The 21,737-nt window shown below is 45.3% G+C and overlaps 1 protein-coding gene across 1 annotated transcript in view; it reads left to right on the forward strand.

Annotated features, from left to right (window-relative positions):
* Positions 1–8,651: 8,651 nt before the first annotated feature.
* Positions 8,652–21,737, forward strand: part of STK24 (serine/threonine kinase 24) — a 107,881-nt gene continuing 94,795 nt past the window's right edge. Inside the window, exon 1 of the mRNA XM_063102934.1 lies at positions 8,652–8,822. Within this exon, the coding sequence (XP_062959004.1) occupies positions 8,781–8,822 (42 nt within the window). The 5' untranslated portion in view covers positions 8,652–8,780. The remainder of the gene's footprint in view (positions 8,823–21,737) is intronic.

The following is a 21,737-nucleotide window of genomic DNA, read 5'->3' on the forward strand; positions in this document are numbered from 1 at the left end:
GAGTCCTGATTACCTTCTTTGAATATCTAGACAGAGCTGTCAGAAGCTTTACCTCTTGACTGTGGCTGATTTATAAAGACTGAATTTCCCAGTTACACGAGACAATAAATTACTCTTTCTGCTTAAGCTAGTTTTGTTAGGGTTTCTGTCCATACTAGTATGAAAACTGGGAGCAGGAATGGAAAGTGCTAGAGGAAAACTGAATTGGGTAATTCGCATGTGGAAGACAGTCGGAATCCCTGTGTCTGGAAATTAGTGATCCTTGCTCTGAATGAGCCTTGATCTGAAGCTGGCTTAATTGCTACCTCTTGTGCCTTAGGACCCTGATCATTTATAGACATTGATGCAGAGGATGAAATTTCACAAGTGTTTCTGCTTCTACATAAAGAAGCATAGTATTTGTAAGGCACACTGATCTAAACAGATCAGGGTGGAAATTGGCCTGAGGGTCTGGACACCTCAGGCACTGCCCTGCTGCTTGGGACTGAGGGCATGGACTTCTGCCCTGTTGGTGTGCCACAGCCCAGTGCTTAGGAAGCTCTTAGTGTAAAAAGGCCAGGCCAAGTGTGCTGGTTACTTTTGTGTCTTTAGTAAGTTGCAAGAAGCAACAAGACAAGCTTCAGCCAAGTTGGCTCATCAGGAAGCCATGCAGTCTTGGATGAAAGCCATATAGTCTTACTGAGGGAGGACCTTCCAGCCTGTGCCAACAATGCAAAATTGGAAGATGTGGAATATACTAAAAAGCGTATGTACTTCACAGGGCCTGATTTTCCAAAGTCTTGCAGTTTCAAATATTGACCTTGCAAGGACAGGAAATTTTCCTCAGGCTATTGAATCTCTGTTGCAAGATAAGAATTGTAACACAGTAACGTTGCTGGCTCAAAGACAGACAAGCTATTAATTGATATGTAAAGTTACTAAAAAGCTACTAGAGGGAAAAGGAATGTTTGCTAAATCAAGACTTTGTTAGTGGATCACTTAATTGCCTAACAGAATGTCATCTGACTTGTTTTTACTGAATGTTACCAGCTTCTATTGTAAAACTTGTTAAACTGTACTTAGCAAAACCCCACCTATGTCTCTTCCTGTAACTTCTTGGTCTGGAGAATAAATGCAGAAAGAGAACCCCAATTCATGGTTAATTTCCTAAATGGAAGGATGCCTTACATTTGAGGGTCCTGGGATCTTAACCCCTTTCTGGGGCTTCTCACTGCTCAAAAGAGATGGGCTTTCAGTAATCTTTGGCGGCTCCATCACCCAGGGGAAAAGGGGTGACAAATCCATGGGAGGCAAAGCAACAGGAAGAGCCATGTTTCTTGCAGAATGCAAAAGCTCTATTAACCCTCCCAAGTTAAAGTTAGTGACAGCAAGTCAGAGAGGCAGGTAAACACTTGGGAAGCGAGCCTGGGACCAGGCTGGCTGTGCCTGCAACATGTGCAGTCATACCTAGCCCTGTACTTGGAAGGGCCCTGTGCTTGGTTCACTGCTCTGTTCTCACTGTCTTGAAATTATTAATAACTTTTGAGCAAGGGGTGTTGCATTTTCATTTTGCAGTGGACCTGCTTAGAACTATGGAGAAGCTAGACAGCCAAGTGACTCTGATCTTCCAGGCTCCTTCAAAACACCCTCAGGCTCCTCCTGCCTCCTGCTGACCATTCTTTCCTGGCAGAGTGGTAATTTCCCCCATTGCCAGTCATGGGGGCAAGGGGCAGATTAACCCTGCCAATCACTTCAATCCATTCACTCAGAGGCAGAGAACTACATGGAAAGAGTAAGACTAAGAACCCTAAGAAGCAGAGGGCTGAGCTTTCAATAATAAGGTTTAGATTCGAGGACCCTGGCTTAACAGGCTTCTGGCTTCAGTATTTACTCAGTTTTCAAGGGAGTTATATCACTAGGACAATCACAAACCTGTGACTTCTTAATCCCTAAAACCATGGTGCCCAAGTTCTGCCCCAACTTAGGTACTGCAGAGAATTCACAGAGGTGCTGCGTTATATTTCACATTTCCTAGGAAACACAGCAGGACTAAACATCTGTTGGACATCACATTGACAGGTAATTCAGTTTCAACATTAGATTATGCTACATTCTTTTCAATAATGTCATATTATTTGCAAAGTGGTTGCTTATGTTTTTGGCAATTGCTGTGATAAAAAAACACAAAAATCAATGTGGAAAAAAAAATGAAGGTGGTGGTGTTCAGTCTGATTCTAAGGCTTGAGAAGTTGTGTAGTGTCCAACAAGAACACATGTCCCATTAGTAAGTGACTGTGATTAAGAATAAAATTAAAATATTATTTTAAAATTTACAGTATTATTTCTTCAAATGGCTACTAAGTTATTAAGACAGAAGCGCATATTAAGTTGTTTGGATCCAGCTTCTCAATTAATTGGCCTGTTGGGTATTTGTTTTGGCCAAGAGTTGCTATGAAAAAATTACTGAGGCACTAAGAGTGCTGTGAAGGGAAAGGGTGGGACCCCTGAACTAGGTGATCCCTAGGACATCAAATCCTCACCAATAGGAGGTGGGCTGGTAAAGTGGGGCAGCCTGCAGAGGGCCACCCCACCCTTCTCTCCAAGGTGGCTGTGTAGGACCACAGAAAAGGGAGACTCTCCCAAAGAACAGAGCCAAGTGATGCCCCAGTGGCTGACCCAGGCACTCCCCCCACCTTACTTTCCAGGAAGGTGCCATGTATGTTACAGATGATGGCAACACCTGATCATTTCCCTTTCTTCCCCTGACAAATGAGATTTTAAGGTGGGTTTCAAACATTTCCCCCTCCATGGTATATTAAAAACGTGAAGAGTGATTACATTTGCCATTTAGGTACAGATTGCTGGCCTGTGAGAAGCCACATCTAGACTTGACAAAGAGAAATGTATATCATCCAGAGCCCCTGGACTAGGAAATGGATGAATTAAGTAGGAGACACTTGAGTTTGACCTGCTTTGGGGAAGAGGTGAGTACATGAGAGGTTTACTCATAGGTTGGCTGTGCTATGTTGGGGAGGGGATACATACAAGAAGTTATACATATGGAAAAAGAGAATGCATGCATGTGTACACACTTGCTGGGCAGCCAAGGGGTGGAGTGTATCAGGCCAGGATCTTCTTTCCACTGGGGAGCTGCCCCTTCCATGGTCCATCATTCCATGCCATCTGGAATGGACTCTTCCATCGCTGTGCCTTCTCTCCTTCTGGTCCCAAGGATGGACATACACAAATCTGAGTTGTTCCGCTAGATTTTGTATGTGGACACTGGGTAAGGTCACTCTCTTCTCTCTGGGATTACATGGACCACACAGAATGGCTCCTGACCCTCAGAGAACTTAGATGAGGATGAAGCCACAGAGTTCTCATTTTATCACTGAACCCAACCCCTTGGATTTAGCCAAGCTTGGATTTCTGTTACTGAGCTAAAATTTCCCTTTCATGCTTATGGAGCTTTGAGCTAGGTTTTTGTCACTTGTTATTCAGAGTTTCTGACTAATAGTATCACTAACCATAGCTTTTTTTGGAAACCAAATAAAAATAGGCTGGAAAGTCAAGGTACAAGACTACATGCTTGTCCTTTTTGCAGGTGAAGCCCTGATGATAGGGTCATGTGTAGGTCAGCATTTTTGTGTGGATTCCAAACTTAATTTATGTGCATTGTGGAACTAATGTCTCCAACTCATACGTGCACTTTACTTTTGTGTGGTTATACAATGTTTTTAAAGCACATAACTCCCTGGATCTGCTTGAAGTGAAAATTAAAATCATTTTCTGCAATTTGTCTTCCTTGTCAGAAAACAGGGCCAAGAGCTTTTAAGAACTGTTGCTGCAGTTCCGTGACTGTAGGATGGATGACATCACCCTTCTGGGGATGATTTCATTTATGCCCTTTCCGGACACATCTGAAAGCAAACCCAGCCTCAGGAGGGAGGGAAATCCACACACAGCACTTCATGAGTCTTTGTGTACCAAAGCATTTATGAACTGATTGGCAAGGTCAAGTGGCCCCCATTCAGAGGGTGACAAGCCCAGTTAATTGACTCTCTGCCAAGCAAAATTACACATGAGAATTTTTCTAGTAAGCCTGTTCTAGGGAACCTTTCTAAGGATCCTAAGGTTTCCTAGAACTGTCACAGGGGGAATGCACAACAAAAAGCCCCCTGGCCCATTGGAGGCTCAGCCCCAACCTTCCTGGAAAATTGCACTTCCCAGTGTAGCGATACATGGAGCAAAGGACAGAGTGGGAAGAAAGACAAACTTTTAAACAAGCTTTTGCCTGAAATGAGGATTTATAGGCCTGAAAGATACTCTGAACTCTTTTCTGGCATATTTTATCATGAATTTCAGACGATTTCTTCTAATTAGGAATATTTTATCAAGCAAACACTTACAAGTTCCCAGTTGCTGCTCTCAGTTGTCCAGCAATTAGTGCTGTGGTTTCTATGTGAAATAAAGTTTAGGGACTACGCCCAAGGAAATATGAAGCAATGCCTACTAGCAGAAATGTGAAATGTGAAGTGTCTACAAAGGTCCACAGGCCTTGGGAGAGGAGAAATGAAGCTTTCACTCCGGGAGCTGAGACTGGAGGAGCCACGTACAGGGTGCTGACCAGAAACTCATATACACTCAAGGGGGTGTGTTATGGGCTGAATTGTGTCCCCCCTCCAAATTCACATGCTGAAGTCCTAACTCCCAATACTTCAGGATGTGACTGTATTTTGACACAGGGACTTTAAAGAGATAATTAAGTTAAAATGAAGTCATTAGCGTGAGCTCCAATCCATACGACTGGTGTCCTTATACAAAGAGATTAGGACACAGAAACAGGGGAAAGACCATGTGAAGACACAGGGAGAAGATGTCATCTACAAGCCAACATGAGAGGCCTTAGAAGAAACCAACCCTGCTGAAACCTTGATCGTGAACTTCCAATCTCCAGAAGTATACAAAAATAAATTTTTGTTGTTTAAGCCAGCCAGTCCATGGCACTTTGCTATGGCAGCCTGAGCAAACTAATGCAGGGTGCAACCAAAAACTGACTTAGATGTCCCTGTGAGAGCCTCTGAGCTTTGCACCCACAGAAAACTTGGTTTACACCATTCTTCAATGTAGCTGGGATATTTCCGTAGGGCTTTAGCACATATTTTCTTGCTGTCATGTCATTCAGCAATGACTAGACATGCTTTATACTGATCTTAGTAATTTGTCTTCACCTTTAAACAAGTGTAGAAATTTGTCAAGCTTCCGTTAGTTACTGATACAAGCTACTCATATTTCTCTTTTTAAAGTTCACCATGTAAGTCCCTTTCTTTAATCTGTGAATTTAAATTGCTAATGTGCTAGCTGTTCTTTACAAAGTGGCATTTGGGGTGTTTATCTTTTCAACTTAGAGAAAGAGAAGTGAAGGGATTGATTGTTGAATTCTTGTTTTCTGCTGCACTCTGTAAGCTCTGCTGAGACTACAAGTTGGCTTAGGGGAAGTCAATACACAGGGGCTGTATATTTGGAGGGGCTCTCCATAGGGATATGGAAATGTTCTTTGTGGTCCAGAATTTATGTCAGAGCACAATTCATTGCCCAATTCATGCCCTAAGTAACACAAAAAGACAGAGGGCCAGGGGATGAAAATAGTTCAATGGGTTAGTAAGTATCTCCATGGAGACCAGCAAATACAAATCTCTATGGAGACCCTCAAAATTTCTCCTTCTGGAATTACGTAGGACATGATCTGTGGTAACTATATATTGAGGGTGGAAGGTAAGTGACAGGAGGAAGAGAGTGACAGGATGATCTTTTTCTTGCCTTGGTGGAAACGATAGCTATCGTCACTTTAAGTTTAATCAATTGTGGTATTGTAATCTTCTCACGTTAGGATTCTGGATGGGATAAGAAGCACCTGAGGATCTAGTGTTTATATATGCTGGACACTGAATTGGATGTCTGACATGCAGTTGGCATTTAAAATAGGTATGAATGAATGAATGAATGCAATGAGCAATTGGGCAGGATCTGATCCTGGGCTGAGGCCCTGTCAATCTGCTCTGCTCTGCTAAAACAAAGTAGAGACCAGGGGTATACCGGTTAATGCCTGTACAGGACCAAGCAGAACCAGTATGTAACTCCTATGTTGCATCTTTCTTCTCTTTGGGTGAGAATGGTGCTCAATGGTGTGCATATTGTCAAAGCAGGAAATGAAGTTCAGTCATGGTGAGGGACAAACCAGCTAATGAATGCAAGTCACTGTGTCTAGATAAATTATATCCCATTGTAACCTACATGTCCTTAGCCTCACTAGCCTTGGGATACAGGGTATTCTGATTATTTTTATACCCAGAATATTACGGTCCTTCTCTGCACCCCCCAAGCCGGCCCCCCACCCGGCCTTATTTGCTGGAAATTAGCCCAGAGTTTCCCATGGTGATGCTTCAGATCAGCACCACATACTTCTGTCCATTTGTCCCGTTTCTTCCTCCTCATCTTGCTGCCATGTTATTGTCCTGCCTCTGCCGGCCCTAAGGAGAGGATCTCTCAGTCCCCTCAACTGGTTCTGATTAGCGACTGAAAAAATCACCTTTAATTCCAGGGATAGCCACTGCAAAATCTTGGCGTATATATTTCTAGGCTTTTCTCTATTTACAAATATACACATAAAGTTTTATATATATATACACACGTGTATCTTTATATATATATATGAAGTAGCTCAGACTATATTGTATTTTGACACAGGGAGTTCAGACTATATTGTTTTGTATACCGCATTTTCCTTCTTAACAATATTAGTGAAAATATTTTCCCCATTACTAAATATTGAAATACATAATTTTTTATGACTACGTAGTACTCACTGTCTGAATATACTATTATTTACTTAATCTGTTAGACTTTTCAGCTGTTCCCAGTTTTCCCACGATTATCAATATCACTTCACTACAACTTTTTTATATACATTCTTACGCACTTCTTGGTTGTTTCTTTAGGATGCTATTTTAGGTAGAATTCCTTGAAGAGTATGAACATTTTAGATTTATGCTCTTGCTCATGTTGCTATTCATCTCTTTATGTACCCATTTTTTAGGTACACAAAATTTATCTAAGATTATAAGTCCCTGGGAGTCACTTGCCACATTTCTTTACAATACTACTTAGGGGTGTCAGGGCTTCTCAATGAGGTGATCGGTGTACCAGTGACAACCTTAGGTGTCCGAAGGAATCCCGGAGGACTCCGAGGAAAAGCGCGTACTTGCAAAAAAAAAAAAAAGCAGGAACTAAGTTTTTGTATCCCAGTCCTTGTCTGACCAGAGCATCCGAGGGAACTGAAGTTCTTGGAATACGACACTTCAGAGAACAAACTCCCCTTACCTCTGCGGAGGACTTTTAGTTTCTGCAGTGGTCTGTGAGCTCTTGGGAGCTCACTTGGCACGCCTAGCTTCGCATGGCCACGGCGCACGATGGGCATTTAGGGGCATGAACGAGGTGCCACGGTTCCTACAACCCGAGGAGCAGTTACCCTGAATGACTTGCAGGTCACTTCAGTGGCTGCCGCTCGACAGGCAGCATCGACTCAGTCCATCCTCGAGAGGAGGTGGCCAAAAAGGGGGAGCACAGCGGTGCCCACGGTGGTCGGGGCTTCCGAAGGCAGTGGGAAGAGGGAGAGGGCTGGAGGGTGAAGTTTGGGCGCGGCTTCCCGCGATGGCCTCCTCCCCCCTCGCCGCTCGGCACCCGGTTCTCCCCTTGTCGTGCGCGGATGCTCCCGCCTCGGTGCGGAGCCCAGCGGGGGGTTCACCCCACCCCTCCTTAGCTAAGTGTCCAGCGCCTGGCGACCCAGGCGGGGCTGTTTACAGCAGCAACAGCACCGGGAGTGAACCGCTCTGTCGGCCTCTCCCCTTTCGGTTTCCTCTTTGGGCTGGTTGGAAACTTCACCCAGACACCGAAGAAGCTCCGCCCCGGTCTCCTGGAACAGGCCCCGCTGAGGCCCCGCGCAGCGCCGGCCCCCGAGCTCCCCCTCACAGACGCTGCCCTCGGGAGGTCGCCCGGGCCCGCTTCCCCCGGGGCCGATGGAGCGGGGGTGGCCTGCGGGGAGGGCAGGAAGCAGCTGCTAAAGCAGGGGCTGCTGTTCTCGGCTCCCCGCGACCCAGGCTCGCCTCACAGCCCGAGCGGGCCCTGAGGGCACGCGGCCCAGCGGCGGCCCCGGCCCGGCCCCTCCTCCCCACAACGCGCGCCCGCCCCGCCGCGCCGACTGGGGGGCGTGGGAGCGCCCGCGGGAGCCGCGGGGACCCCGGCGCGCCCCGGCAGGCGGCGGCGCGGCGGCTGAGGCCTAGGGCGGCGGGGCGGCCGCCGGGCCTCCTCTCCCACTCCTCCCCCTCCCGGAAGCGCGGGGCGGGGTCCCCGGCCGGGCCGCGGGGGCGGGCGCGGGGGACGGGCCGGGGCGGGGCGCGCTCGGCGCTGGCGGGCTGGGCCGACTGTGCGCGCCCACTCCGGCTGCAGGCGGCCAGCGCCAGCGGGTCCAGGCCGCTCGGCTCCAGCCGGGAGGCAGCAGCAGGAGCAGCTGCGGCGGCAGCTCGCGCGAGGCCCGCGCCCCTGGCAGCCCCTCCCCGCGCCGTGCATGGAGACGCGGCCCGCCGCCCGCCGCTGAGCCCCGCCGCCCGGCCGGGACCCGCCGGGGCTGGGGTGGCTTCGGGCTCCGGCCGGCCCAGCCGCCCGAGCGCTGCGCGGGCCTCGTCGCCCTCGCGGATCGCCGCGGCCCGGCCGTCCCGTCCCAGGAAGTGGCCGTCCCGAGCGCCATGGCTCACTCCCCGGTGCAGTCGGGCCTGCCCGGCATGCAGGTAGGCAGCAGCGGGCCGCCGGCGAGGGGCCGCGCGGGCCGGGGCGGAAGCGGGCAACTTGGCGGTGTAAACACGGCGCCCCCACCCCACCCCCCGCTCTCCTTTCCGGGGTCGCGCCGGAGCCTCGCTCCCCGCGCGCTCCGCTCGGCCGGGGCCCGGGGCCCAAGTCCCCAGGCTCTTCAGTCCCCTCCGGCGTCTGGGGATGCAGTGGTGGTGCCGTGGGAGCGTGTGTGGAGGGGCCACGGGGACCGCGGCCTGGGGCCGGATGTGGGGTGCGGACGCCTTGCCCTCCCCGCTCCCCTCTCCCCCCAGCTCCTCCCGAGCTACAGGCCCGGCGTCGGCCCCCGTCCCCGGGAGAAGTGCTGTGGAGAAACGCCCTGGGAGGCCCCGCTTGGTCCCTGGGCCCTGTGGAGGGGCCGTGGGGCCCCCGGGGCGTCCCCTCCCTCCGACTCCCTCCATCACCTCCCGGCGGGAGACTTGATGCAGGGGGGAAGCGGGGAGCGCGCCCCGACTCGTCCCGGGCCCGCGCCGGCCCAGCCCGGGCGGAGGAGGCAGGGCGGGGTGGAGGAAGGTGCCTGGAGGGAGTCGGCCATGGGACAGCGTGTCCCGGGCCGACCCATCCGGTACCGGGACGCCGGACTTTCACTGTGAGACACAGTTGGGTGTCGGTGAGTTTTTTCCCACTCAGCGTTTCCGTCGATAGTTTGTGGCATCTTGGCCTCCCAGTGACTTTCCGGGGGGTGGGGGAGGGAGTTGAATCTCAAGTTTACATGAATGTATGAAAGTTTTTCTCCATTGGGGACTGTCTTTAGACCTTTGAAAAATGCGGCCACCATCGTGGGCTAACTTGGAATGTTTGCGAGCGCGTAAGTGGTGGCAAAATGATTAGTGACTAGTGTAAGGGCACAGTTAGGGTATGTCGGCCACAGTTTGCTCTCCCAAACAGTTGAGCTAAGCGAGGATATATGAGGTTTAAGAAAACAGCCAAGAGTGTCCAAGTGGATTATTCGTTATTTTATAGATATCAACAGGCTCCTTCTCTCTGTCTGGAGGACTGAGAAGCCCAAATCTGGGCTCTTAGGGGCAGGATCTGACTCCCTCTTTCCCTCTCCCCTCGTTTGTTAAACCATAAAAAGAAAACTGGATTCCATTTTTCAGGCTTGAAATATAGGAAAACAGGAACTCAGTTACCACTGTAATAATGGAAGATAGAATTTTAGCCCAAGTTTTTTTTTTTTTTTCTTTTTAAGGAGTGACAGTTAAAGTTAGTATCCTAGGAGTGTGACTTTGGGAGGATGCTTGAAGAATATTCTTTCCTTGACTCTCATTTAAAGAGCTTTAAATTTAACATGGATTTAAAACCTAAGCTTCTGCCCACTAGATAAAAATCAGATGTGGTTTCTTGGTATTTCCTAAAGATCCTGCCTTAGTTTGAGTTTAGAGGCATGAAGGTCAGGGTGAACTGGGTGAAAAAGAATTTACCAGTAGGGCAAGAAGGATGTCTTGTAATGATTAAAGAAAAAAAAGTTTCATCAATATTTCCTTTAGACTGACTTCTATACTGTGTTAATCAGGTTGTAATCTAGCACAAGTGCCTCATTTAGGTTCTTTGTGGAAAGTGAATCAGTTTGAAAAGATACTTAAAGCCCCTGTGCTGGTGCTGTGAAGTCAGTATCAATCACATGGTCACCAGTTGGTATCTGGTCTCTCACTTATTTTTTTTTTTTTAAAAGAGCCGGCCAAAATTCTTAAATCTTGGGAAAATAAGATAAATTTCCTTTGATAACTTTGCCTTACTATACTGAGAGAGCAAAATGAAAAAGATAAATTTTTTTTTGAAAAGAAACTAGATTTTCAGCTGTTACAGTTTTAGAGGTGGGCAAGTGGCTTCTGTCATTCCTGTACTTAAGTACATCGCAGACTGTATGATAACAGTTTTTAGTGTGCCATTTAGGGAAGAACATTCCTTTCCCCTCTCTTTCCCCCAGAAAAGAAAAACAACAAGCATATTTTCTATTTTGAATTAGCAGCTGCTACTGCCTTGGGAGGCTTCTCTAAGAGTTGTTGCTGGGGATTAAATTAAAGGCATACCTGGTTTTGACTGTTGTTGAGGGTAAAAGGGGAGAAGTGCCCTGTCCTGGTAGGTCTCATATCCTTCCCTTTTTTCCTTATCTCTTGACAAGGGCTAATAAGGAGTTACTTTAAAGATTTCAGAAAGACAGAGTAAATTCAGGCAGCTTAGGCAAAATGCTTAAAAAATAACCTGAATGAACAAACACTTTAGTATAAACACCATTTTTCATGAATTGCAAATCATTTTCATGCCTCTTGATTCTTTCTGGTACTGATTGAAGCATGGGTATTATTTATGTCATTTTATTGATGTGGAAACCAATAGAGACTAATTGAACCTACCAAGGTAAGAGAGCAAATTACGTGGCAAATTCGTGATTGGAAACCAGGTCTTTCCTGCCTTCCAAACCATACTCCTACTCACTATGCTGTTTACTGTTTGTAACTTTTGCAAACAGTAAAGTTTATTTCATTCCAAATTGGATTTGCTCAAGAAATTAGGAATATGAGATAGATTTTTTATGTATTCAGTCAGTGACTGTCACTGAACATTCATGTGCCAGGTTCTAGGTGAGAGGTTGAGGGCTGTAAATCTGAATGAGTTACCATTTTTAACAAATGTTTAATAAAGGTTGCTGGGGCCTTTCCTTTTTTTCTTCCCAATGTGTTTCTTCTTAACCCCAGTTTTATATTCCCATGGGGAAAAAAACAGAAATCATGAACTAAATGTAGTAACTACGAATAAACAAAGGAATTAGCCTGATTGTGGCTATGCTTACTTTCACTGAACATTTGTTGTTTCACTCAATTTAATTCAGATTAAAAGAAAAGCAAGCTTTAGGTAGGGGCAGGAGCCCCAGTCAGCTTCGAGTTTGCATACATTGTGATTTGAAAAATAATTAGATTTTAGTTTATAAATTTCTGTTACAGAACTTTATGAGTCTCTTTTGAACTTTCCCGGACCGTGACCCATGTAAGAAACACATTTTACATCAGGCCAGAAGCAGAAGTTTCAGAAGACAGTACTAACCCTTGTGATGTACTGTTATGATGCATTTTATTTTAAAAAAAGAGGAGCTGGTTGCAACACTAAATTGATATTCCAGCCCCCTGGTTCATTACCCACAGTTTGAAAAATACCAGAATTAGGTAAGTTGCAGGTATAGTCTGAGTTACTTTAGCATGTTTTGAGGTTCAGATATTCATTCTCATATTTGAAAGTACAGACAATTTAGAGGGATAGCTGAAAAACTTAAGTTTCTGCTTGTTTACATCATCCTGTCCCCCTCTTCCCCTCACATTTTTCTAGATGCTTGGAGAAATCAACCTTTGCTGAGAATGCGTCTGTACACTGGGCGAGTGAGAATGGTGTTTCATGGCTGGTTTGGACATGTTGAGAGGGTTTCTCCAGTGCTCTGCTCACCCTAGGAAAACTTGTGCGTTCTGGAGTCTGGGAAATGAAGGCAAACAGAGGACAGTTGCATTTAATTGAGGCTTATCCTTTTAAAAGTGCTCTTGTACGTTTTTTTTCTTGTTAGCCTCACATTTCCAAAGCTGCTTTTCTGCAGCTTCCTTAAGACATGCCTGCCTATGTACCCTGGGGGAAGGTCAGCGTGTCAAAGTGTGGACATTCCGAATATCTGTGAGATTTGGGTTCGGAGAGCACCTTGAGAGAAGTTCTGAACTCTCATGTATGGTCTGGGGTCTTACAGTGCTGGACTAGATGGGAGCCTGGAGGGTTTGGTGGGGAGGTGCAGCCTGGTGTGGGGCAGGTTGCAGTGACGGAGGACACAGTGAGCAAAGGTGTGTGGTTGGAAAGCTCACAGCGGTTCCGGGATGGGCTAGGCCGCATCCCAGTAGAGGCAGAAGCAGTGGCAGTCCTGGCTGTGACCGCAAGGCCTGGAGGCTGTAGTCATCAGGGAGCGGGACACATTTCAGAGCCAATGAGCATCATATTTTTTAGGACTTCTGCTTTCTCAGGTGTAGATGGTGGGAGGAAGTGGAAGGAGTTGGATTCTGCGGAGCTCTGGTGCCCACTTAGAAGACAAGACGAAGTCCAGGTGTCAGCAGAACTGGCAAGGTGGACTTCTTATCAGGGGTCACTCAGGCTTTGGTGATTTGAACTCTCAATGGACATTTTATAGGCTTTTATTTCTCTCTCCCATCCTCTTGTGACCCTTTTTGCTGCTCTGTGCTAAAGAGTAATAAGGAAAACAAAGGCTCACTTTTCTGAAACTGAGTTTCTAGTGTAAGTTTTTAAATACCTATTTCCATATTTCATATTGCCTCTTCTCCTCCAGCACTAGAATGTAACAATGGTAAGAATTCGTTTTACTTGAAAGTGTTTTTTGTCGGGGAGGGCCTCAGAAAGTTTTTTAAAATTAAAGTTGAAAAAGTAACTTGTGGAGGAGTCCAGGACATTTAGGTTCTAATCCCAGATTTGGTAATGTTCTTGATAGTATTTCAAGTAGAACCGAGTGACCTTCAAGTAGGAGCTGGTCAGATTAGATTTTCTCGGTTGCCAAAGGAGCCCAGTGTCCCCACACAGCAGTTACAGGCAGGTGGCAGTGGGCATCCTTGCTCTCTCCCTCCCTGCTGTGATCTTGGTGCTGCTCTTTGTTGAGCTACTGTTCTGTGGAGCTGAGCTTTTTTATTTGGTGCAGGTTGACATTACTTTTCAGTTCAACCATGTTTTTCATCCTAGGACCTTGGTACGATGTGAGGAGTTACTGAGGAGAAGAGCCTGCCAGTTTATTTTTAGTTGCACACTCTGCAGCCAGAGTCTAGGAGTCTGATGGTCTTTTGAGAAACATGCCACATTACTCTTTATTTGGGTGATGTCTCCCCGTGATTCAGAGTTGCCCACTTGGAAACTCTGTACCTGCAGGAAGTGGACCACACCCAACCCACTCCTGTGGTTTTTTTTATGCCTCAGCTCAACATGATTATCATTAATGGAATCTTGTGGCTGGAGCGAGTGCAGGAAATAGAAGTTGCACTCTGTTATCCCTCTTTTTGCTTAGAATCAACTGCTGTTGTTAGACCAGTTTTTAGCAGTCATTTCCCATCATTCATGTTTTTTGCAGTGGACTTTATTAAAAATCTCAGTGCCAGATGCTTTGGGAAAAAACATGGCTGTTACAGCACCTGGCTTCTGAGGGTGGATATGGAGTTTTCTAATCCTAAATGGCTCCATGCTTTCCAAGGTTTAGAATAGGGAAAATAAAAGATGTTCTTTTATTTGCCACAAGATATAAAACATCCCGAATTCTGAATTATAAAGGACTTTATGTGCACCCTGGGCACGACATTGTTGATTCTAGAGACCTTCCATTGTGTTTTCTTGAGGGTTATTGGTGAGAAAGAGAAAAACCTTTTCTGTTCTGCACCCTATTAGTGTTTGAATAAACTGTGGGGACATTTCAAGTTTTATGTTAGTGCTTACCAGATATGTAGTGAGGGTTTATACTCCTGTTGTTTTAAGTCTCTTCCTGCTTTTAAAAAGAATTTTAGGACCGAAGATTTGAAAGGAGGGTTATTGGTCAAAATTCCTTATTTTTAATTATTTAGGATTTTGTTATAGTTTTTATTAAAAAAAAAATGGGTTAGTTCTATAAGGCTTAGTGGCAGTTATTTGCCACTTCCCTCCATTTCTTACTCTCCAAAGACAGCCCCTTTGATCTTTCCTAGCTGATTTTTGTTGTCATTATTCCTTAGTTTATGAAGAACATTTAAAAATTGTGTCTTGTGTTTTTCTGGTCTCAGGCATTATCTGTAGACTTTGGACTTTGCAGATAAGGATGTAGTTCTCTCCTGGCCTCCTCCCCTGACACGTACCTCCCTTCCTCTCCTCTATGGGGGTATGTTGTCGCTTTGGTTAGAGCAGTATGCAGTGTATATACATCAGTGTGACTGCAGACAGTGTCCACAGCCCAGGCATTGTTAGTAGACCATGATTACTTTTCAGGTCTTTTTTGGAAGTTTTGGTTATATGCTTGCAACTCACTCAACCCAAAACTCGTCACCAGCTGCCACAGCCTTGTCTCAGGACATGCAGGTGGCACAGTCTGCATTTCGTCTCCTTGGGAGGAGCTCCTTGAGCCTTTAGCCTGCTCCTGTTGGACGAGTCATCTTCCATGGTGCTGACTCATGTCGTCTCGTCTTCCCTTGCCTTTGTCCCCTGGGTTCCTTTTGCTCTTCTCTTGTGTCGAATGTCCTGTTTCTGTATCTCCTGTCATCTTTCCTGGTGTATACCGTTGTTTTGGTGGTGCATCTTGCAACACCTGTCTGTGAATTGTGCACATGTAGGATAGATTTTTTGAGGCCTTGGATATCTGGAAATTATTTTGACCTTCCCCTTTGATTGATATTTTGGCATGGTATAAAATCACAGGGCAGATGTTATTTTCCTGTAGAATTTTGGAGGCATCTCTACACTGTGTTTTGGCTTCCAGGGTGGTTGTTGAAGATGCAGTGTTACACCAGTACTGAATTCTGTGCCCGCAAGCTGTTCTGTTCTTCTGGAACCTAGTAGGATCTGATTTTTTCCTTGTTTTCTGAAGTTTCACAATGACGTGTCTTGGTGTGGGTTTATTATCATTTTTTTCTGACAGATACTTGGTAGGCCCTTTTAGTGGGGCAACTCAGGTCATTTTGTTGATTTTTTTTTTTTTTTTTTTGGTTTTCTTTGACATTCCTCCCAGTCCATTTTCTGTGTTCTCTGCTTCTGAACCTCTTATTTAGATGGTGGACCTTCTGGACCAGTCGTGAAATATTCTTACCTTATTAAAGCTATTTTCCATCTCCTTGGCTTTCTGGGCTCTTTCAGTGAGTATTTCATTTCTGCTTTCGTTTTTTAAATTCTAAGAGCTCTTTTTAGTTCTGTGAATGTTCCTTTATTATAGTGTCTTTTCTTCTTTCGGTTGAAGTATCTGTTCTTATGTCCTGAGCATGATTCTTTTCCTCCAAGGCCCTATTTTTCCCCCTTTGTTTGGTCTCAATTTTTTGTAGTAGAGGACACCCTTGAGTGTCCACTCATATTTAAGAGTGGGGACTCCCGTGCTGGTTGGAAATCTGAGCCCTTGATTGGGGCTTTTTTAACTATAGTGCTCATTGTAAGGCATTCCTTCTGGACAGGACAGTTGGGGAATGGTTTATGTCAGTTTCCTGTAGCTTTGTGTATCCCTCTCACTTTCCTGAAGCAGCCTTTCCATCTGGCCTGGTTCCCCTCCAAGCATGGTGCCCCTCTCAGGCTGATGCTGCTTCTTGCTGGAATTCCCATGCCCACCTGGGTGCAGGATGGAGGGAAGGACTGGACATGGGCGCAGTATCTGTGGTCACATGCTGCTCTTGCTCTCAACTGTGTCTGCTGCTGCTGCCTGGACTAGAAACCCTCAATTTCTCCTTCCTGTCCAGAGAATACATTTTCATTTGTTTCCTTAGTTGGGAAGGGCTGGGGGTGGTTGCCTGGCTGTGAGCGGTGGGGCAGGTGATCTGCTATCTGGCCATCTGGACACCTCTTTATCTTAGTCACTCATTTTAGGTGCTCCCGCTTGCACAGGTACCTGGGCTGCCACTTGCTGAGTTTTGGGGGTCCAGCACTGTGAATTAAGTGTATTGTCTGCTTTTTCTAGTTTAGATTTCTCTTCTACCCGTCTTCCTTCCTTCCTTCCTTCCTTCCTTCCTTCCTTCCTCTTTCTTTTCTTTTCTTTCTCTCTCTCTTTCTCTCTTTCTTTCTTTCTTTTTTTACCTACCTACCTACCTACCTACCTACCTACCACCACCACCACCTTGCTTTCTACCTTCTGAACTTTCATCACTGCTGTCTTCTCGCTCCTCTAGTATGTGCAGGTTTTTTGAATTTTAAGAAAAACACTTTTATTATGGTTTTAGTGCGATTTCAGGATTGACCCAAGGAGATGCTGTGCTCAGTGTGCCCCTCTATCTCTAGGTTGCAGCTCTTAAGTTGGCAGGTGAACGAGTGCAGGGTCAGGCAGGGGAGGGAATGCCAAGGGCTGCCCCACACCTGAGGGCAGGGAAGGACTCCTGAGTCTGTACTTTTTATCATGTGATTTTGCCTTTTATTTTCTGTTTGTAAATAAATGGAGACATAAATATATGCTTATTTTTCCATCAGGAGGAGTTAGTGACCTCCTCCCCAATTGAACTGAAAACCGGCTTTTCTAGAGTCTGTCCCTCATTTTCTGGTCCCAGCATCTCATGGGCACAGAAGCATTGCAGGGAGCCTGTAGAATCTCTTTGGAGAAATGTTTGCTTAAGTTGATGATATTTTGGGGGTCCAACCCGTGGTCCAGAATTGAGCATATGCTGCTTGGGAGGGCAGGGCAGTGTCAGTCCAGCTGCATGTTCCATGGTGGTTAGCACAGGACTTGGGCACAGGTGTGCAGCACATGTTGCTAGTTTGCCTGACTGAGTTCAGGTGCTGGCGTGGCTGATCCACATGTTAACTGATTGCACACTGTGGACTTAGGAGTGAAGAGTGGTCATCTCTGTACACTTGGGGCACGCAGCGCTGCGCTGTCAATACTTAATACATTAATGGATGAGGGTGCATATCTAAAAAGGGAGAGCGATTCTTTAAGGTATTGCCTTAAAGTGATTGTGTACTTAACAACAGTGTTTTCCTGGGTAGAAATTTACAGCAATAAACCATCGAGTACAAATGAAAAATAGTGCAGAACATGGATACTGAGCCTTGGCCAGCAGTTATTTTAGGCACGGTTTCATAGAACTTCGAAAACATGTTCCGTGTGGTGAATTCAAAGTGGGTAAACTGTCCCCTGAACCTCCTGATGAAGAAAGGCAGCGTTTGAGCATTCCTTCAGTGTGTTTGATGCAGTCTCATTGTGCCAGATGTTTCTTGGGAGGTAATTTAAAAAGAAAAAGATGTGTAAGTACAAATAAGTACCACTTTTAAGCAGTTGCCACCAGTGGGCCGTTTTTTTTTTTTTCCCATCTGCTTCACTGTGTTACTTGCAACGGATGGGAGGAAAAGTAAAGGTGCCTTTGGCATTGCTGTATTTATGTCAGTCATCTAGAAAATAAAAACCTTTAAAATTTGTTGCCTTTCGTGGGAAGCCTTGTAGGAAGGGGACTAGTTTTACTGAGTTCTCCTCAGTAAGGGCCAGACACTGTGGTAGGCTACGCAGGCCCTGGGCTGCTTTCAGGGCCTCTGTCCAACACCATTTGCTTAACACCAGGGAGAAAACTGAGTATCACGCAGCTCGCCCCAGGCCCCTCAGCGAGGAGACAGTCTCTGGGATTAGAGCCCTGACTTTCAAGGCCGGCATCCGTGTTCTTTGCCTTCCTTCAAGTGCCTCCTGCCAGGCCTTTCACCTTCCTTACACCATGGCCCCGAACATGGCTGTGTCCCTCACAATCACACCTATCACACCGATCACACTGTGCATGCAGCTTGCGTGCATCCAGCCAGTCAGGGCTGTTAACTGATGCTGTTGCTGGCACTTTCATTGCCAGCATTTATTTATTTATTTATTTGGCTTTTAAAGAAGAGCATGTTCATGTTCTGTCATCATCATTAATTTTTTTTTTTTTTTTTGAGAAAAAGTTGGCTGAGTCTTCCTTGTTTGGGGGTGGGGTCCTGCTCCCTCTTCACCGTGGTGGGCTTCTGGCTCTGCGGGTGGTGGCTGTGCACACAGCTCTGGTGGCTCATGTGCCCCTGCTGCCGTGGTGGCTGGGCATTATGGCTAATGCCACCCGCATGCTCACTGTCTTGCAGAAGCGCAAGGAGTCATGAGCATTCAGATCCTTGGGCTTGGTACCGTACACTCTGCTTATTCCTCTTGATGAGGAAACTTGTTCCTGTGTTATTTTTAATAGGCTTCCTAGAATTTAGGATTGGGGTGTGGGGGAAGTGGCTTGGACTTTAAGATGTTTCCCTGTTCCCTTTATCTCCATTCTCTCTGCTGAGTCCTTTGGCCCTCCTTAAGGTGGACTGGAGCCTTTGGCTGGCTTCTGTTTATTGCCTTTCAGGTATTGCCTAGATTGTGTTATTTTGAACTGTGAAGAAGTACAACTGAAAAAAGTACCCTGCAGTCTTAACACAGCAGTTTTCAAGCTTTTTCAGGGTCACCTGGGAGGGCTTGATAAAATACGGACTGCTGGGCTCCACCCTCTCTAGCAAGTTCCCAGCTGTTCCTTCAATCCCTATTGCTCCCCATAGCCTTGCCTCCTCGAAAAGCAAATCAGTTGAAGATCATTACTTGCAACATACGGCTTGTGTTTCAGAAGACTTGACTTTGGAACCACTGTTCTAACTTTAGGAATTAAATAGGGTTTTAAATTTTAAGATTTATCGGAGCATTACCATTCTAGCATGTATTTATAAACCTGTTGGGGGTGGGGGCAGAGGAAGATGTGTGCTTCATGCCTTTTTGGCCTTGGAACCTTATTTTTTAAGGAATACATCCCTCAGAACTAGCATTCTGTAGTTCTTTTGGAAAACCCTGAACTAGAACAAAACCCCTGAACCTGATTATCTTCACGAAGTTGCCAGGATAACCTCTCTTAAGTGTTGTTTCCGACATGCCACTCCCTGCTTAAGAATCTTTGGTGGCCTCCTGGTACTTCCTAATCAAATACAAACAGCAGCCTAAGACTCAGAGCCTTAGTACCCAGCGTCCTCATCGCTGCTCTTCAACCACCTGTTCCCTGGGTCAGCTCAGCTTTTCTTTCTTAAGCATGGCACCTAGTCTACATATTTTAACTTGTCCCTCCCCCTGCTTGGCCACTTCAGGATCCCCAGGGTGCACTCACCTCCATGCTCAGTACCCCCGATTCCTTTGCCCAGTAACCCCTTGTAAGCCGTTAGTAGGTTGCTCTTTTTTTCTTAATTAGATTTTGAGGCAAGATCTTAGGGAAGGTCTGTACCATCTACCTAACCTCTTTCTATTCAGGGTGCTGGGACACAGGCTCCCAGTGAGTGTTGGGGGATGACTGAGTGATGAGGGCCTACCCTAAAACTTTGTTTCCTCTTATGAAATGAATGGGCTCTCTTTAGTCAAACCTGATTTTCTCTTCTTGCAGTTGTTGTGTTTAACACTTAACTAAAGATATGCTATACGTATATTTCTGAACTGGGAAAAATATTCCAGACCAGTAGACTTTTTAATGTTTGGGATGTCAGAGGTTTTATGCTTTTATGTATAGTTGATTTGATTTTTAATTCAGAAATGATCTGTATTTCTGTATTAGCCCCCTCCCCTTATTTTAATAATGAAGTCTTTTATTAGGGTGTACTAGAATTGGTTAGACTTTGATCTTACCAGACTTTATTTTTTGAAAGCTTTGGGTTTTTTTCCTACCCGTAATTTTTATTTTTTTTTAATAAAGTGCATTGTAATTTTTTGAGGGTTTTTTTTTTTTTTTTTTTTTTTACAGTTTTGTTACATGAAGGATCGGAAAAGTGTTTTATATGGCTTTTTCAAATATAAGGGTAAACAGCACATTAAGCAGACATAGGGGAACAAGTCAGGAGAGGATGTTAGGAGGTTTGGGCTCTTTCTTTCCTTTGTTAATGGAGAATCTGAAGTCTTTCTAAAAAAACATGGTTTGTGCTATTCAGAGTGCTGTCCTTTGTGTTGTCGTCTTCAATAAAAAGCAAAGAGCTTACATGAAATGAAACTGCTTGCAATCCTGGCCTGGTTCCACAGGCTGCCTGTGTTTATCTCTGAAGAATAAATGCTGTATAGAGTTTGGGATTGCAGTGTGCATACCCAGAAGTATTGGTAGCCTCAGTACACACTCCCAAAATTGACCTGAGGCCATTGTTGGCAGCAGCCCGAGGATGTGACCATAGGTGATGTGGGATGGAATTTATTTCCCTGGAGACTTGAAGCAGTGTCATAGTTTAAAGAGATCACATAGTTTGAGTTGAAAAGCAGTTTTCACAGTGATATGCTTGATTCCTTGCTTTTGGATGTACTACTGTTTATGTGGAGCAAGTGGTTTCTTGAGAGCAGTCCAGAGAAGCCCCCTGGACCCCTCAAATATATATGTATGTTTATGTACATACATGTCTGCATATAAAATGTGTTATTTTATTTTCTCTTTATTGTAATCTGACTTTATCGGTAAGTAGCCTAAAAGAAGCTTGTGCTATAGCACTCCCTGTCCAAAATTATTTTTCCTCTTTGCATTTCCAAGAGGAGCAAAGTTTACCTTGAGCATCCTGAAAAGGAATTGGAGTGAAAAGTTACTTAAGATGGTAAAATATGTTAAGCCTGTAAAAGTGGTAAAATCCTCAGTATTTTTATACATAACCTATTGCATAGATTATTTCTTAATATGTTAACTATAGCAGTCAAATAAGGCTGTTTTTGAAATTCCGTGAAAGTGATTCTTCTCGTCTTTTGTCTTTTTGCATCAGAAGTGATAATTCTGTTCATTTCTCCTGTGGGATTTGTGATAGTAAGGCCCTGTGAAAACCAGCAGAAGGGCCTGCTGTTGCTTCTCTGCTGTGGCTGTGAGCCCCATTTCCTACCCTAGCCATGTGGTCTGTGCATAGTCTATTAAAAAATAATGTGAAATGGGAGGTTGACGATTATTACATTAATGAGAACCCCCCTCCGGGAAAAATATCCTCATTCTGTCCTCATTGAATTGTTTTTAAAGCAAAAGAATCTATAATCCCATGACTTGAATATAGTTGCTTTCTGCTTTGCTTATTTTCCAGTCGCCTGTGTACACAGGTATCTTTAAGAAATTGCAGTCATAATGTAGTTGCACTTTTTATATTGTTTTCCGTTCAGAATTATAAATATTGTTCCATGTATCCATACAGTTTTCATGATGATTATTTTG

This window comes from Cynocephalus volans, chromosome 7, assembly GCF_027409185.1.
Source record: "Cynocephalus volans isolate mCynVol1 chromosome 7, mCynVol1.pri, whole genome shotgun sequence".
Classification (NCBI taxonomy): Eukaryota; Metazoa; Chordata; class Mammalia; order Dermoptera; family Cynocephalidae; genus Cynocephalus; species Cynocephalus volans.